We start from the raw sequence: 14,736 nt of genomic DNA, 5'->3' as shown, positions 1-14,736 counted from the left end.
AAAAAGAAAAAGAACAAACATTTTATACTGATTCCATAAGTAGGTAGCTATTAATTTATCAATGTATATGTTACTTTTTGCAGTTCCTTTGGTTACCCACATATGCTTATTTCACCATACCCACGATGACTGCCTTCTTATCTTACCAAATTGTATTTACTTTTTTATTTCTCTTTATTAAAAAAGTGCCCAACTATAGCTTTGAGTGCAAAATACATATTTGCACTTAGAATAAATGAAAGTCTTCTCTAGGATAACATACTTACATTGTCAGTGAAAACAACTCCAAGCTTCCAAATGTGGTACTTTGTATCAATAGAGCTTAACCTATGGAGTATAAATATTTTGAAACTCATAAATGTCAAGTAGTTAACTACAGTTAAACATAAGGAAAGGAGTGTAACACCACAAACACATCTTCACATAATGGCTACTTAAACATTTTTCTTCAGAAAATGTAACTAGGATCTTTCTGGCACTTTATTTGTATTTATTTTTTGTAAGCACTGATATATGCTGGACAATTATTTTAAGACTGATGTGCAGGTCTCTATTTTAGAGAGCATTCTCTACATTTTCAAAACTGTGTTGGGCGTTAGCCACGGAGTTCCAGTAGTCTCAAGAGTTCCAGAGTTTCAGTAAAAGTAATACAGTTCTACTTTGAACGTATAGGCTATATCTACACTGCAGAGTTAAACCGGCTAGTGGCACTCAGGTCTGGGCACCTGGGTAAGCCTACCCCAGGTGTAAGTGTCCCACATCCCCACTTCAAAGACATACCCACATTACTGTGTCCTTGCTCTTTCTGCGCTCACCCAGGTGTGTCTTGGGGCACATCCCATGGTTCTTTGTGCTGAGACATGCTCAGATTCCTTCCCAGTCAACTGTGGCATTTGTGAGATAACTTGTCTGTTCTTTGGGGGGAATTGTGGGAAGGGCACTGGAGGACTATCAACACTTGACTGATTTAGCTTGCATTCTCACTGCAAATTGGGTGGATTCCTGCCTGAGTTAAAGTGGAGCCCAGGTTCAAACCCACACCCCCTGAGCCAGGTCAGCTAGTGCGGGCTTAAAGCTCCTCCAAACCCAGGTCAGAAGTTTTTCTGTATAAATGGTAGTGGGAATTAAGGCTAAAACCTGGATTAGAGTAAGCCCCAGTAAAATGTGTAGTGAAGACATACACATTGAGATTAAAGTGCATGTCAATATGCTTAAATGTTGAAGGTTTGGAATTGTCTGCAGCAACAATAATAAATATGGCACTCGTTAATACACTCCAGAATATTAATCTTTTTCACAACTGCATCACACTGTTGACCCATGTTCAATTTATGATCCACTGTAGCCTCCAGATCCTTTTCAGCTGTACAACTATCTAGCCCAGAGGTGGGCAAACGTTTTGGCCCGAGGGCCACATCTGGGTGAGGAAATTGTATGCAGGGCCATGAATGTAGGGCTGGGGCAAGGGGTTGGGGTGTGGAAGGGAGTGGGGGTGCAGGGCAATGGATTGGGGTGCAGGAGGGGGCTCAGGGCAGGCGGTTGGGGTGCAGAGTGCGGGAGGGGACTCGGGATGGGGTGCAGGAGCTGTCTGGGTGACAGGCTCCGGCACGGCACCGCTTACTTTGAGTGGCTCCGGGGTGTCAGTGGCACGCAGCGGGGCTAAGGCAGGCTTCCTGCCTGTCCTGGGCCCACGCCGCAACCAGAACTGGCCAGCATGTCTACATGTCTGGCAGTGGCTCCTGGGGGGAGGGGTGGGGCAGGTGGCAGGGGTGGGGCAGCTGCCCTCGCCTGTGAGTACCAACCCCAAAGCTCCCATTGGCCATGGTTCCTCATTCCCAACCAATGGGAGCTGCGGGGGGCAGTGCTTGTAGGCGAGGGCAGCGCACGGAGCCCTCTGCCCCCCCACAGGGGTCACAGGGACATGGTGCCTGCCTTAGCCCCACGGGGCTGGCAATCCCGTGGGCTGGATTGAAAGCCCTGACGGGCCAGATCCAGCCCATGGGACATAGTTTGCCCTCCCCTGATCTAGCCAGTTATTCTCCATTTGGTAGCTGTACATTTGATTTTTTCCTTCCTAAGTGAAGGATTTGCACTTGTCTTTATTGAATCTCATCTTTTTTATTTCAGACCAATTCTCTAATTTATCAAGGTCATTTTGAAGTGTAATCTAGTCAATGCAGGAGCTGCAACGAGAACCCAGGATTCTTCCACCGTTCTTTTTACTTTGCTATTAGATCATCACCTATATTATTATAACACAGAGGTACTCAACTCTGAAGAATTTTAGACACCTGCATGTTGTAGAGAAGGCACTAGACTACTTCAGTTCTACATCCCAACATGTGACACTTTCACAGCAATTTCACAGGGGAGGGGAGGATGGCATGACAATTGTTTTGCAGTTCTCTGCACTTCCTTCTTTCTATGCCCCCTTTTTGTGGTTATCAGGATGGATAGGAAAGGATCACTGGCACGCCTATCCTTTTGCCCAGCACTTCCCCACTTGGCCTTGCTGAGGCAGTCTGACACAGAGCTGGTTGAAAGATGGAATTTCTGTTCAGCTGGAAATTCCAAAATTCTGGAAAACATTTGTTTCATTTCACAATGGAAAGCAGAATTTTGAAAGTTTTCTGCAGAAGGGAAATCTGAATAAATTTAGTTTTAAATAATCAAAACATGTCATTTTGGAAATTTCAGAACAGAATTGATTGTGGGAGACCAAACTTTGGGGCTTCTGGTTCACCTGTCTCTCTCAGGGCTTCTAGGCTCCCTGTGAGCCCAGCAGACTGATCAGAAGCCATAGCTGAGTTGGGAGCCTCAGAGCTAGGTCTTCTAGTTCTATAGCAGGGAGCCTAGACACCCTGAGAGCCCTCGGGTTTCCAGGTACCCAGCTCTGTGGCAGGAAGCATGGAAGCCAGGAGCCAAGCCCCAGATCGAGCCAGGATTCCCAGAGCTATCAGGCTCTCAGCTCTGTGGTAGGGCACCTGGCCGCCCTGAAGTGCCCATCCCCAGAGCACTTTCCATGGTAGAGCTGCCCTGGAGCAGTGAACCCTGGAAGCGGGAGTCCCCAACATTCCACCAGGCCAGCTGGCAGGAAACCAGGCAGGTTTTTGATAGGAAGTTGCCTGTAGTTTGTTGGAAGTGAAACCTGCATTACTGGAAAATCTCTGACCAGGTCTGTTCTGTGATTAGTGCTCCCTTCCTTTTGACTGAGACAGGGACCCATGGACTCTTAATAGCCACATGTGCAGTGGAGTGGGAAGGCTGTGCTGGGCCATTATTTTAAGTGGTATATGTAGGTTTTTTAAAAAGCTAGTTTATTTTACCTCATTACTACAAAGAAGCCTTTACCATGTGGATTTTTAGTACTGAGCAAAGTATTGAAAATACACACACTCAACGTATCAAATCTGTTCTTATCTTTAATAACACAGTGTTAGCAACCGATTAAAAGGTCGGCTGCTTTTTTTTTTTTTTTTTAAATCTCCAAATATCATACCATGATACAAGAGACGCCTCCTCTGGTTCAGTCTCTTCCACTGGACTGAAGTCAAGAGCATTTTTGTCCAACCCCAAGAGTTCAGCTATGCGCTCTGCTCCATACAAGTCACCATATTTGTTAATAACCTAAAAGGGGAAAAGATGAGCTGCTGGTCAGGACAAGACACTGGTGTCACATCCTCTTCACTTTACCCCCATTGGTCAAACATGTTAAAACCTCAGTTTTCCAGGATTGGCACTGCAAGAACAGTGAGAACTCAGAGAAAGAGAGAAAAAGCATTTTAAAAAAATGAAAAATAGAAGCATAAAAGGCTATTATCTGAAAGCTTTGGTATAATTTAAAGTAATTTGAGCTGGCATGTTTTTCTTTTTTTAGGGGGATGAGGGGGCTTTGTATCCTAATGATGACAATGGCTGTAAATTAGAACTGCATGGCTGATTGACAGCACAAAGTTATTTAGAATGTATGAGTCTAGGAGTTAAGCCAAAGCACTCTCTCTTCTTCCTCTTCCCCCACCCACATCACAACTGACTAGTCCCAGTAAGATTTACCATAACTATGAGTTCCATGAAATAAAATGCAATTCTCAAATGTTTGTATGCGTATACCACAAAAATAAAGATATTTGAATTAAATACACAGTATATTGTCTTACATTAGCCATAATAATCTAAAGAACCTACCTTCCGTTTTACAAACTTGTCCCAGTAATTGTTAGGAAAGGATCTGCATAGATAAAAAGTTCTCAGGTTATTTAACCCATTGATGGAGGCAAAAAACAAATAAAATTCATGCTCATGGTAGTGTTTTGTTACAATTTGCCTGAAGCACGCTCTGCTCTCAAGCTATGAGCAGAACTACTTTTCATGTCAGTGGGATTTGTGCAAGGACAGTAACTGGCCCTCACGAATTGTAATTCACTGTAACATCAATGTCTCGTCTAGCTTTTTCTCTTTATACCATCCATGTAAATACTTATCAGTAAAATATAAAGGACAGACTGCTGGTTGCTTTCATTTAATGCTCACCATTACCCAATATTGTGTAGACTGCCATAATAACATCTTTCAACACTAAACAAATCCATTTGAAAAATCCTTCCTAGTCCCCACCCGCAACCCAAGATACTTGAGCACAACCCAGCTTTGCATTCTTGGAGAAGATAAAGAAGTTTCTCAATGCAGATGACTCTTTTCAGCATGTTAACTACTGAAGTAGCCGTGATTTCATTTCTATCCAAGGCTGAAAACACAGAAATAGACATTTTTGCGGGGACACGTAGCACCAGAAGTCACAGTGCATTGACTCTATAAATATAAGGATGATGATTTAGGTTATGTTTACACTTAAAGTGGGGTGGGTGATTCCCTGCCCAAGCAGACATACTCACACTAGCCAGGGCTGGCTCCAGGCACCAGCGGAGGAAGCACGTGCCTGGGGTGGCACATGCTAAGGGGCGGCATTCCATCCATTCTTGGGGCGGCACAGTCTGGGCAGCTTTTTTTTTTTTTTTTTTTTTGCTTCAGCAGGCCAGGCACACTAAATAGTAGTGTAGCCACAGGCAGTGGCGAGGGGCCGTACTGCCTAGCCATCCTGAGTACAAACCCATGCGGTCCAGGCAGGTTTGTACTTGGGGCGGCTTGCTCGTGCCATGCCCATATTACCATTGCTACACTATTGTTTTTAATGTGCTGGCTTGATGAGAGCTAGTCCAAGTATGTCTGCTAGAGCCGGGAATCACACCCTCAGCTCCCAAGTGTAGCTGTAGCCTTAGTGGTGATTAGTTGTAATTGTATCCTCTGAAGGTACATCATCATAACTAAGGCCCTACTTAACTTGTGATATTGCGGACATGGAGGGTTCTGCAATATTAGGCTTCCACCACAATTTTGACAGTGGGAGCCCCAGCCACCCAAGGTCTGAGAGTGGGAGTCTGCGTTGTCAGCCCAAGGCGGGCACTGTCTGCCTCAGGCCCCTGCTCTCAGCCCTGGGTGCCTGATTGCGGGGGGGGGGGAGCCCGCTCTCAGCCCCATGCTCCGGCTGTCAGTTCCAGACCCCCACTCTCAGCCCTAGGCAGCCGACAGTGGGAGCCCCTGCTCTTAGCCTCGTGTTCCCAATGGCAGCCCCAGGCCCTGGTCTCAGCCCCAGACTGCTGACAGCAGAAGGCCCCGCTCTCAGGCCAAGGTGGCCGACAGAGGAAAATCACAGGAAAGTAATAATGGACCTCATTACTGCAAATGACAAGGTCCGTTGTTATTTTTCTGCAATTTTACATGGCTTGTCCACAACTCAGCTGCAATTTTTTGACAATCATCCCGTAATTCAAGTAGGGCCTTAATCATAGCACATACCACTGTTGGGTCCAAAATCCCAGCACAAAGGCCAGTTAGAACACTGACAGCTCTAATGTTATGAAACCTCACTCCAGCAGGTGGCTTGCCCTTCAGAACAGCCGTGTCCCTAGTGTCCCCAAAAGATAAGTAATAAGTGAAACTGAAGGTACTGTATATACAAGGGTACACAAATACGGAGTTAGAAAGGTTACAGAATCTTCAGTCACCAAAAGGTGGGTGAAGGATGAATAGTTCTCCTAAAATTGCTTCTCTAACAGATTCCCCACTCTTTGGACGTTATTGAACTCCCCGAGGTCTTTATGAAATAATTTTTTTAAAACAATAAGATACTGCAATAGCCAGTGGGAAATATGTGAATTTTCATCTGTAGCAGAGAAAGATACCTTTCAAAACAATGTCTTTCCTTCATCATCTCTAGTGTCAGGAGAGGCGGAAGTATGGATTGTTACTAGCACCTAATTGACCAAACCATTTATGACCTTTTTAGGGATGGCAGTGGCCAACAGCCCATCATCATCAGAGTCTTGTTCCATAGATCACATAGAATCAGGGATTTTTCTCTGCCTCCCAGTCTGGAATCCCTATATCTGGTAGTATGGTTCATGACAGAGTAGAGGCTGAGAGTTTTGTGTCTTTGTGCACCTGTGTTGTCTGTTACCTGTTTATGGATTCAAGTGTCGCTGCTTGATTTGAAAACTCTAAGACCTTAAAGTACAGGTTGCTTCAGATGCAGTGGGCTGGTTCCATATGACCTGTGTCTTGTCTAGGGATACCTTGAATTGAGCTGCATTTATCAGAGCACCTATTTACTTATTTTATTTCATATGATACATAAAAAGTACATTAAAACATACAGGAGGTGTTGGGTATACTGAGAGAATCATATCTTCAAGTACATTGAGATAACCAATGCTTGAGATCCACTTCACAGCAAGACCAGATTTTATTCAGCTGAAAGTGGTGTTCATCTTTGATTCAACTGGAGTGATGATGTAGCAGGAGGAGTACAGACTGTACAATATGGTCTTTGAGCCCAGCTGACAATGCCTAACTTTTTAGTGCTAATTCTGCTGAGATTGAGGCACTGAATGCCTTAACTGCTTGCTTTCAGGAGTCAAAGAAACAGGTTAGAAGTCAGTGGGTTCCTCGCTCTGCAGTTGGGAGGAGGTGAGGCCATGCTCTCAACATTGGTTTCCAGAGGCAATAGTGTAGTGGGTCAAAGCACTCAAATGCTCACCTTTAGACCCTGTGACGTGTATATAGATATAATTGGCAAATTTGTCATGCTCTGCTCAGAAGTAGTCAGTGTTGTGGTCACATTTATCAGAAGGTGAGATAACTACACTTGGGGCTTTTTTATGTTGCTTCCTCTCAGACACTTCAAATCTCTAGGATGAACTACTGGCAAAAATAAAATATGCACATGAACTGGAGATAGAGAAAAGTCTGAGAATAGGGAGAATAGGGAGGCAAGGAGCCCTGAGGCTTCTTTGCTCTCACAGAACAAAAAACCTGGAGGAGACAGAAGACATCATGATTTTGTGTTTTCTGAAGGTACTGTATATACAAGGGTACACAAATACTGAGTCAAAAGAAGCACCATGAAGAATACTTATGTTAGGAGAATAAGATATTTGCCTGAAAAAATATTGCTCAGCACCCATCCATCTAATAGAGCTGATAGTGCAGTACTGCTGAGATATTGTAGTGAGTTTCTTAATCAATAGAAGTCAAAAATGAACTCTGGTTAGGAACTCAAGGAATATTTCTACAGAGGGCATGTCTGCGTAGCTCCCCTGTTGGAGTAGTGATGGCTCAGAACTTTAGACTAATGAGAGTTCCTGTCTGGCAGTATGGACCCAAGAGTGAGGGATCTGTTGTGGTAGATGTCTTTTAAGAAATAATGTTACACTTTTATAATAATCATCACTTTAAAGAATTTCAGTGGGTTTTCAATCAAAGAAAGATGACAGTACTACTTAAAGAAAATGGGTTGGTTCTTAAACAACATATGACAGGGAAGTTGGTTGGTTTAGAGAACTGGCAATGGCTCACACAGCTCTAGATAACTCATCTGAAATTGGCTTAGTATGATAGTGTCCAAAATTAATAATCTGAAAGCTGTTCACTGATTATGTAAAAGGTTTTATACCAAATCCTACTTGATTAGTCTCCATCTCACACAAGTCACCATTACAATTAACACTAAGGTCCTGTCTGCACTGTTAGCAGTGTGTTGTGCGGCTCATGTAGTTACATGCCGCAGTGCAAAGCAGGTTGTGTCCACATTGCGGTGTGTAGCTATATGCAGCAGTGAAAGGCTCTGGCAGGCGGGAGGCAGTAAGGAAAAGTTCTGGTGATGGGGAGCTGCTGAAGTTTTTCCCCGCTGCCTCCCCCTGCCAGAGCCTGCCCCCACAGCCACAGTTTGTCACTGTGGTGGGGAAAGGCTCTGGCATCAGGGAGGCAGCAGGACATTACACTGCTAAAGGTAGCAGTGTGGATTTGTGAGGCACTGCTTGGGCTTGTAGAGAGCTGTGCAGAGTATATACCCAAAGGTTCTGGTGTGTCTTTACTCATCTAAGCAGTGCTTCACTGTCCATAGTGCTATTTAAACCCAGGCTAGGAGGTGTGCAGTGTATGTACTCTACACATCACTGAAAGTGTAGGCATAGTCTGACTGGCCTTCTTGTTGGCTGTTTCAGTGAAGCCAAGATGCTCCCTCCAGCACAGCATTGGGGTAATTTGGTAAGACAGTGTGGGCAAGCTTGCGTTGGCACTATCATTGCTGTACCGGTTCTGTGAATGCATAATGTATTTCAATCTCTTAATGTATTTTACAGAGATGAAAATCTGACATGTTTCAGGCACAACATTAAACTTTGAAATGAGTTTTCTTTGTAAAATGAGATAGTAAGTAACCAACATCAGTGGCGTCTGTTTGACAAGGGCAAATTATCTGTGGCTTGTCAGAGCCAGTTCTGACTCTAGGTTCCTCCTTCTCACTCACTTACTGGCATGATGACCAATCACTATCCAGAATTTCTCTCTCTGTTGGGTTTCCTCCTCTTGAATCTTCAGTTTCACGCCTTTCAATCTCACAAATCTGTTAGCCTGATCTACCTTCCTAAGGAGGAAAGACTTTTGTTGATGCCTGGTCTTGGAAAGCCCTCACAGGATTAGCCTGTAGATGGGAATATAATTTACCTTTCTGTGATTTGATGAGAGACAGTGCAGACAATGATTTCTGTTTAGTAGCACCATATGAAACACACCAGAGGGCATGAGAATAAGACTTGGAACTGAACTAGAAGGGGGAGGGGATTGCCTAACCTTTCAACTACTCCTTTCTAAAGAACAGTTGCTCATCTAAGCCCTGCTCTCAGCTCTCTGAAGTCAAAGGATGGGTCTGTAGACACCTGCACATTTGGCTTGCAGTGCCTAGTGAGAATGTAGAAAGCACCTTTGCAAAGCTTGTCCACTACCACTTCCTTTCTCTGCCCTAGGAGGTGGCACAGCTGAAGTGGAATCAGTTCTAAGTCTCACTGTACAGGAAATGAGGGCACCTGGACTTGAGGGCAATACTCCTGATGAAGGTCATGGCATATGGGCAGAAGGATTCTTATCCCTTCTGAGAGTATCATCAGTTCCATATGCTAAGATAGCCTTGGCCAGGACAATTAGGATTAAAGGAATCCCATGATGAGCAGTTTTCTTTAGGACTCTCCACAGAAGTTGGAGGGGAGGAAACATGTAACAATGAGAAGTTCAAATGAAATGACAAATGCATCCTGCACTAACATTGCTGGGTCCAGACAACCATTGCCAAAAAAGGAAGCACTTAGCATTGAATTTCGTTATGAACAGTTCTACAATGGACAGTCTCCAGCTCTTGTAGCTGCTGGAAAACTGCTATGGACAACTCTCCTGGGAGAATCTTGGATTAGTATAACTAGCATGCCATACAGTTAAGGAGACCTGGCTCAATAAGATAAGATGGTTACTCACCTTTGTAATTGTTGTTCTTCAAGATGTGTTGCTCATATCCATTCCAATTAGGTGTGCATGCGCTGCGTGCATGATCATTGGAAGATTATTTACCCTAGCAACACTCGGTGGGTCGGCAGAGGCGCCCCCTAGAGTGGCACCCTTATTGCACCGGATATATACCCCAGTTGACCCAGTGCCTCCTCAGTTCCTTCTTGCCGGCTACTCCAACAGAGGGGAAGGAGGGCGGGTTTGGAATGGATATGAGCAACACATCTCAAAGAACAACAGTTACAAAGGTGAGTAACTGTCTTTTCTTCTTCAAGTGCTCATATCGATTCCAATTAGGTGACTCCCAAACCTTACCTAGGCGGTGGGGTCAGACTGAGATGTCGCGGAATGAAGGACCGCTGAACCAAATGCATATTGGGAAGCAAAGGTATGTACTGATGACTAAGTTGCTGCCCTACAAATCTCCTGTATGGGCACATGAGCCAGGAAGGCAGAGGAGGAAGCTTGAGCCTGGGTGGAGTGGGCAGTAAGATGCGTAGTTGGCACGACAGCCAAGTCATAGCATGCACGGATGCAAGATATGATCCAGGACGAGATGCACTGGGTGGAGACTGGGAGGCCCTTCATCTGGTCTGCCACAGCTATGAACAGCTGGGTCGTCCTCCCAAAAGGTTTTGTTTGTTCGATGTAAAAGGCGAGGGCCCTGTGAAAGTCTAGGGAGTGCAGCTATTGTTCTTGTTGAGAAGCATGCAGCTTCGGATAGAAGACTGGAAGAAAGATGTCTTGGTTGACATGGAAGGCAGACACCACCTTAGGAAGGAAGGAAGGAAGGGTGTGGTCACAGCTGTACCTTGTCCTTATGAAACACCATATACAGTGGGTCCAACGTAAGGGTTCTAAGCTCCGACACATGTTTCGCCGAGGTGATAGCGACAAGGAAAGCTGTTTTCCAGGAAAGGTACAGGAGCGAGCAAGTGGCCATCGGCTCAAACGGGGCACCCATGAGTCTGGATAGGACCAGGTTGAGGGGCCGGATGCTGAATTTGCAGGTACAGACATTCCAATCCCTTGAGGAACCTGCTGACCATGGGATTGGAAAAGACCGAGCGCCCATTTTCGCCTGGGTGGAAGGCCGAAAACGCTGCTAGGTGTACTCTGATGGATGAAATTGCTAGGCCCTGCTGTTTCAAGGACAAGAGATAGTCTAAGATGGTAGGCACTGGCGCCTCCAGAGAGGCAGCATTGCTCAGAGCACACCACCAGGAGAAATGCTTCCACTTGGCAAAATACATGGACCTAGCAGAGGGCTTTCTGCTACCCAAAAGTGCCTGCTGCACCGAGCGGGAGCAATGTAGCTCAGATTGAGTTAGCCATGCAGCATCCATGCTGTGAGGTGGAGGGATTGCAGGTCCGGATGACACAGTCGGCCGTGCTCCTGGGTGATCAGGTCCAGCCACAATGGGAGTGGAATTGGTGTGGTCACCGACAGATCAAGGAGAGTGGTATACCAATGCTGCCTGGACCATGCCGGGGCAATCAAGATTAAGCAGCCCCTGTCTCTGCGTAACTTGAGAAGGACCTTGTGGACTAAAGGGAATTGAGGAAAGGCATAGTACAGGCAGTCTTTCCACGGTATCAGGAAGGTGTCCGATAGGGAACCCGGGGAGTGCCCCTGGAGAAAGCAGAACACCTGGCACTTCCGATTCTCGCGAGAGGCGAAAAGGTCCATCTGGGGAAACCCCACTTCCGGAAAACAGAATGAATAACGTCCGGGCGAATCGACCACTCGTGAGCCAGAAAGGATCTGCTGAGGCGATCTGCCAAGGTGTTTTGGACTCCTGGGAGAAACGATTCCACCAGGTCGATCGAGTGGGCTATGCAGAATTCCCACAGGCGAATGGCTTCTTGACAGAGGGGGAAGGATCGTGCTCCCCATTGTTTGTTGATATAAAACATGGCCGTTGTGTTGTCTGTGAAAACTGCAACACAACGGCCCTGAAGGTGCTTGTGGAACACCTGGCACGCCAGGCACACTGCTCTCAGTTCCTGTACGTTGATGTGCAGGGAATCTCTTGTGTGGACCAAAGTCCCTGTATGCGAAGGTCCGTGAGGTGAGCACCCCAACCCAAAGATGATGTGTCCGTGGTCAGGACCAGGGAGGGCTGTGGGGCATGGAATGGCACCCCTTCACATACCGAGCTGGGGTTCAGCCACCAGACCAGGGACATTAAGACTTCCATTGGTACCATGACCACTGTGTCCATATTGTCCTGGTCTGGGTGGTATATGGTTGAGAGCCAGGCCTGAAGTGGACGGAGGCGCAGTCTGGCATGTCTGGTCTTGAAAGTGCAAGATGCCATGTGTCCCAGGAGACGGAGGCACGTGCATGCTGTCGAGGTCGGGAAGCTTTGGAGGCCATGGATAATGCTCGCCATGGACTGGAAGCAGGCGTGCAGTAGGCACACACGGGCGAGTTTTGAATCCAGGACTGCTCCGATGAAGCCTATTCGTTGGGTCAGCTCCAAAGTGGACTTTTTGACATTGAGCAGCAGGCCCAGCTGTCTGAATAAGCTCATGGGGAACTGGACATGAGATTGCACTTGGTCCTTGGAGCGACCCCAAATGAGCCAGTCGTCGAGGTACGGAAACACTTGGAGCCGATGTCAATGGAGTGAGGCAGCTACAACGGCTATACACTTTGTAAAGACCCTTGGTGCCATGGATAGGCCGAAGGGAAGGACGGTAAATTGGAAGTGCTGTTGGTTGACCACAAAGCGAAAGAAACGCCTGTGCAGTGAGTAAATCGCTATGTGGAAGTACACGTCCGTCATGTCAAGGGCGGAGTACCAGTCTCCAGGATCCAGGGAAGGGATAATGATCCCCAGGGAAACCATGTGGAACTTCAACCTTACCATGAATTTGTTGAGTCCACGCAGGTCCAGGATGGACTGTAGCCCCCACTTTGCCTTGGGGATTAGGAAGTAATGGGAGTAAAACCCCCTGCCCCTCAGTTCCCTTGGAACCTCCAGTAAAGCTCCAATAGTTAGGAGCATTTGCACCTCCTGTAGAAGGAGTTGCTCGTGAGCAGGGCCGCCCAGCGGGGGGGGGGGAGTGGGGCAATTTGCCACAGGCTCCAGGCTCCGCAGGGGCCCCCACGAGAATGGCTGAGGCTCCCTCCCCGGCCCCGGCCCAACCCCGCCTCCGTCCCTCTCCCGGAGCCTCAGCACATCCAGCAGCGTCCCTTAACAGCTGCAGCATGGCTCTGGCAGGGCCTGAACCCTGCCCCGCTCAGAGCCACGTGGTAAGGGGCAGGGCTGCGAGCTCCAGCGGGGCCTGCAGCTGTTGAGGGACGGTCCTGGGTGAGGGGGGAGCCGGGGGTAAGGGGCTGTCGAGGGACAGTCCTGGGTGAGGGGGGAGCCGGGGGTAAGGGGCTGGGGCCAGGGGGGCTGGCTAAGGGGCAGGAAGTCCTGGGGACAGTCAGGGTACAGGGAGGGGGCAGTCAGCGGACAGGGAAGGGGGGGGTTGGATCGTGGGCGTTCTGGGGGTCTGTCAGGACTCAGCAGGGGGTGGATAGGGGTCGGGGCAGTCAGGGGACAGGGAATGGGGTTGGATCGTGGGCGTTCCGGTGGTCTGTCAGGACTCAGCGAGGGGTGGATAGGGGTCTGGGCAGTCAGGGGACAGGGAGCAGGGGTGGGGTCCCGGGGTGGTGGTTGGGGGGGTCTCTGGGGGATGGTGAGGGGACAAGGAACAGGATGGGTTGGGGATTCTGAGGGGAGCGGGCAGTCAGGGGGCAGGAAGTGGGTGGGGGTTGGATAGGGGGCAGGGCCAGGCTGTTTGGGAGGCACAGCCTTCCCTACCCTAAAGCTCATTCAGCAGTTTGAGGCTTGCAGAAGAGCCAAGCTGTTAGCTTTTCCATTAGGGCTACCATCCCTTTCACTTCTCAAATGCCAAATTATAGTCTATATTTAATTTCAGTGCCATAGGGAGATTCATGTCAGGGGAGGGTAGCTTCATTTAAAATTAGCCACTGGGGGAGGGATCACATGAGAAGAGCAATATCTACACCACCTACCTCCTTCCCAACCCTACCAAGGGAGACTCCCCTCCCCTGCATTCCCTGAGGCTTCAGAGGGGTTAATTCAGTGGTTCTCAAACTTTTATACTGGTGACCCCTTTCACATAGCAAACCTCTGAGTGCAACCCCCCCTTATAAATTAAAAACACTTTTTTATATATTTAACACTATTATAAATGCTGGAGGCAAAGTGGGGTTTGAGGTGGAGGCTGACAGCTTGCGACCCCCAGTAATAACCTCATGAGGGGTCCTGACCCCCAGTTTGAGAACCTCTGGGTTAATTTAATTTTAGCAGCCTGTGTCCATTCACATGCATGTGCTATTTTGAACATTTCAGTTTTCACAACATAGGCTCATCCCAGATTTTGGAACAAGCTCAAATGCTCATATAGTGGAGTATGTACATAAGCTATACTAAAGACAAACCCACAGTAACCGTCTCCAGTTTGTGAGGGACCCCATGGAGCCAGTCTCTAGGAAACATATAAATGCATGGAGGTTAAGTCCATTAATGGCTATTAGCCAGGATGGGTAAGGAATGGGGTCCCTAGCCTCTGTTTTTCAGAGGGTGGAGATGGATGGCAAGAGAGAGATCATTTGATCATTACCTGTTAGGTTTACTCCCTCTGGGGCACTTGGCATTGGCCATTGTCGGTAGACAGGATACTGGGCTGGATGGACCTTTGGTTTGACCCAGTATGGCTGTTCTTATGTTCTAACCTAAATGAACCCAAAGTTATGGAAACAGATATGAGTCAAGGAAGCCAGCAGAGTATCAGAAACCTGGAAAAATCTCTGACTGGATGGGC

At 47.3% G+C, this 14,736-nt stretch overlaps 1 protein-coding gene across 1 annotated transcript in view; it reads right to left on the bottom strand.

Moving 5' to 3' along the window:
* RYR3 (ryanodine receptor 3) overlaps positions 1-14,736 on the bottom strand; it is a 637,001-nt gene that overhangs the window by 23,395 nt on the left and 598,870 nt on the right. Inside the window, 3 exon segments of the mRNA XM_039536203.1 lie at positions 267-327; positions 3,500-3,627; positions 4,186-4,228. Coding sequence (XP_039392137.1) covers positions 267-327; positions 3,500-3,627; positions 4,186-4,228 — 232 coding nt within the window.

The sequence above is a fragment of the Mauremys reevesii genome, linkage group 4, assembly GCF_016161935.1.
Source record: "Mauremys reevesii isolate NIE-2019 linkage group 4, ASM1616193v1, whole genome shotgun sequence".
Taxonomy (NCBI): Eukaryota; Metazoa; Chordata; order Testudines; family Geoemydidae; genus Mauremys; species Mauremys reevesii.
The sequence above is the reverse complement of the archived record's forward strand: the minus strand, read 5'-3'. Positions and strand labels throughout refer to the sequence as shown.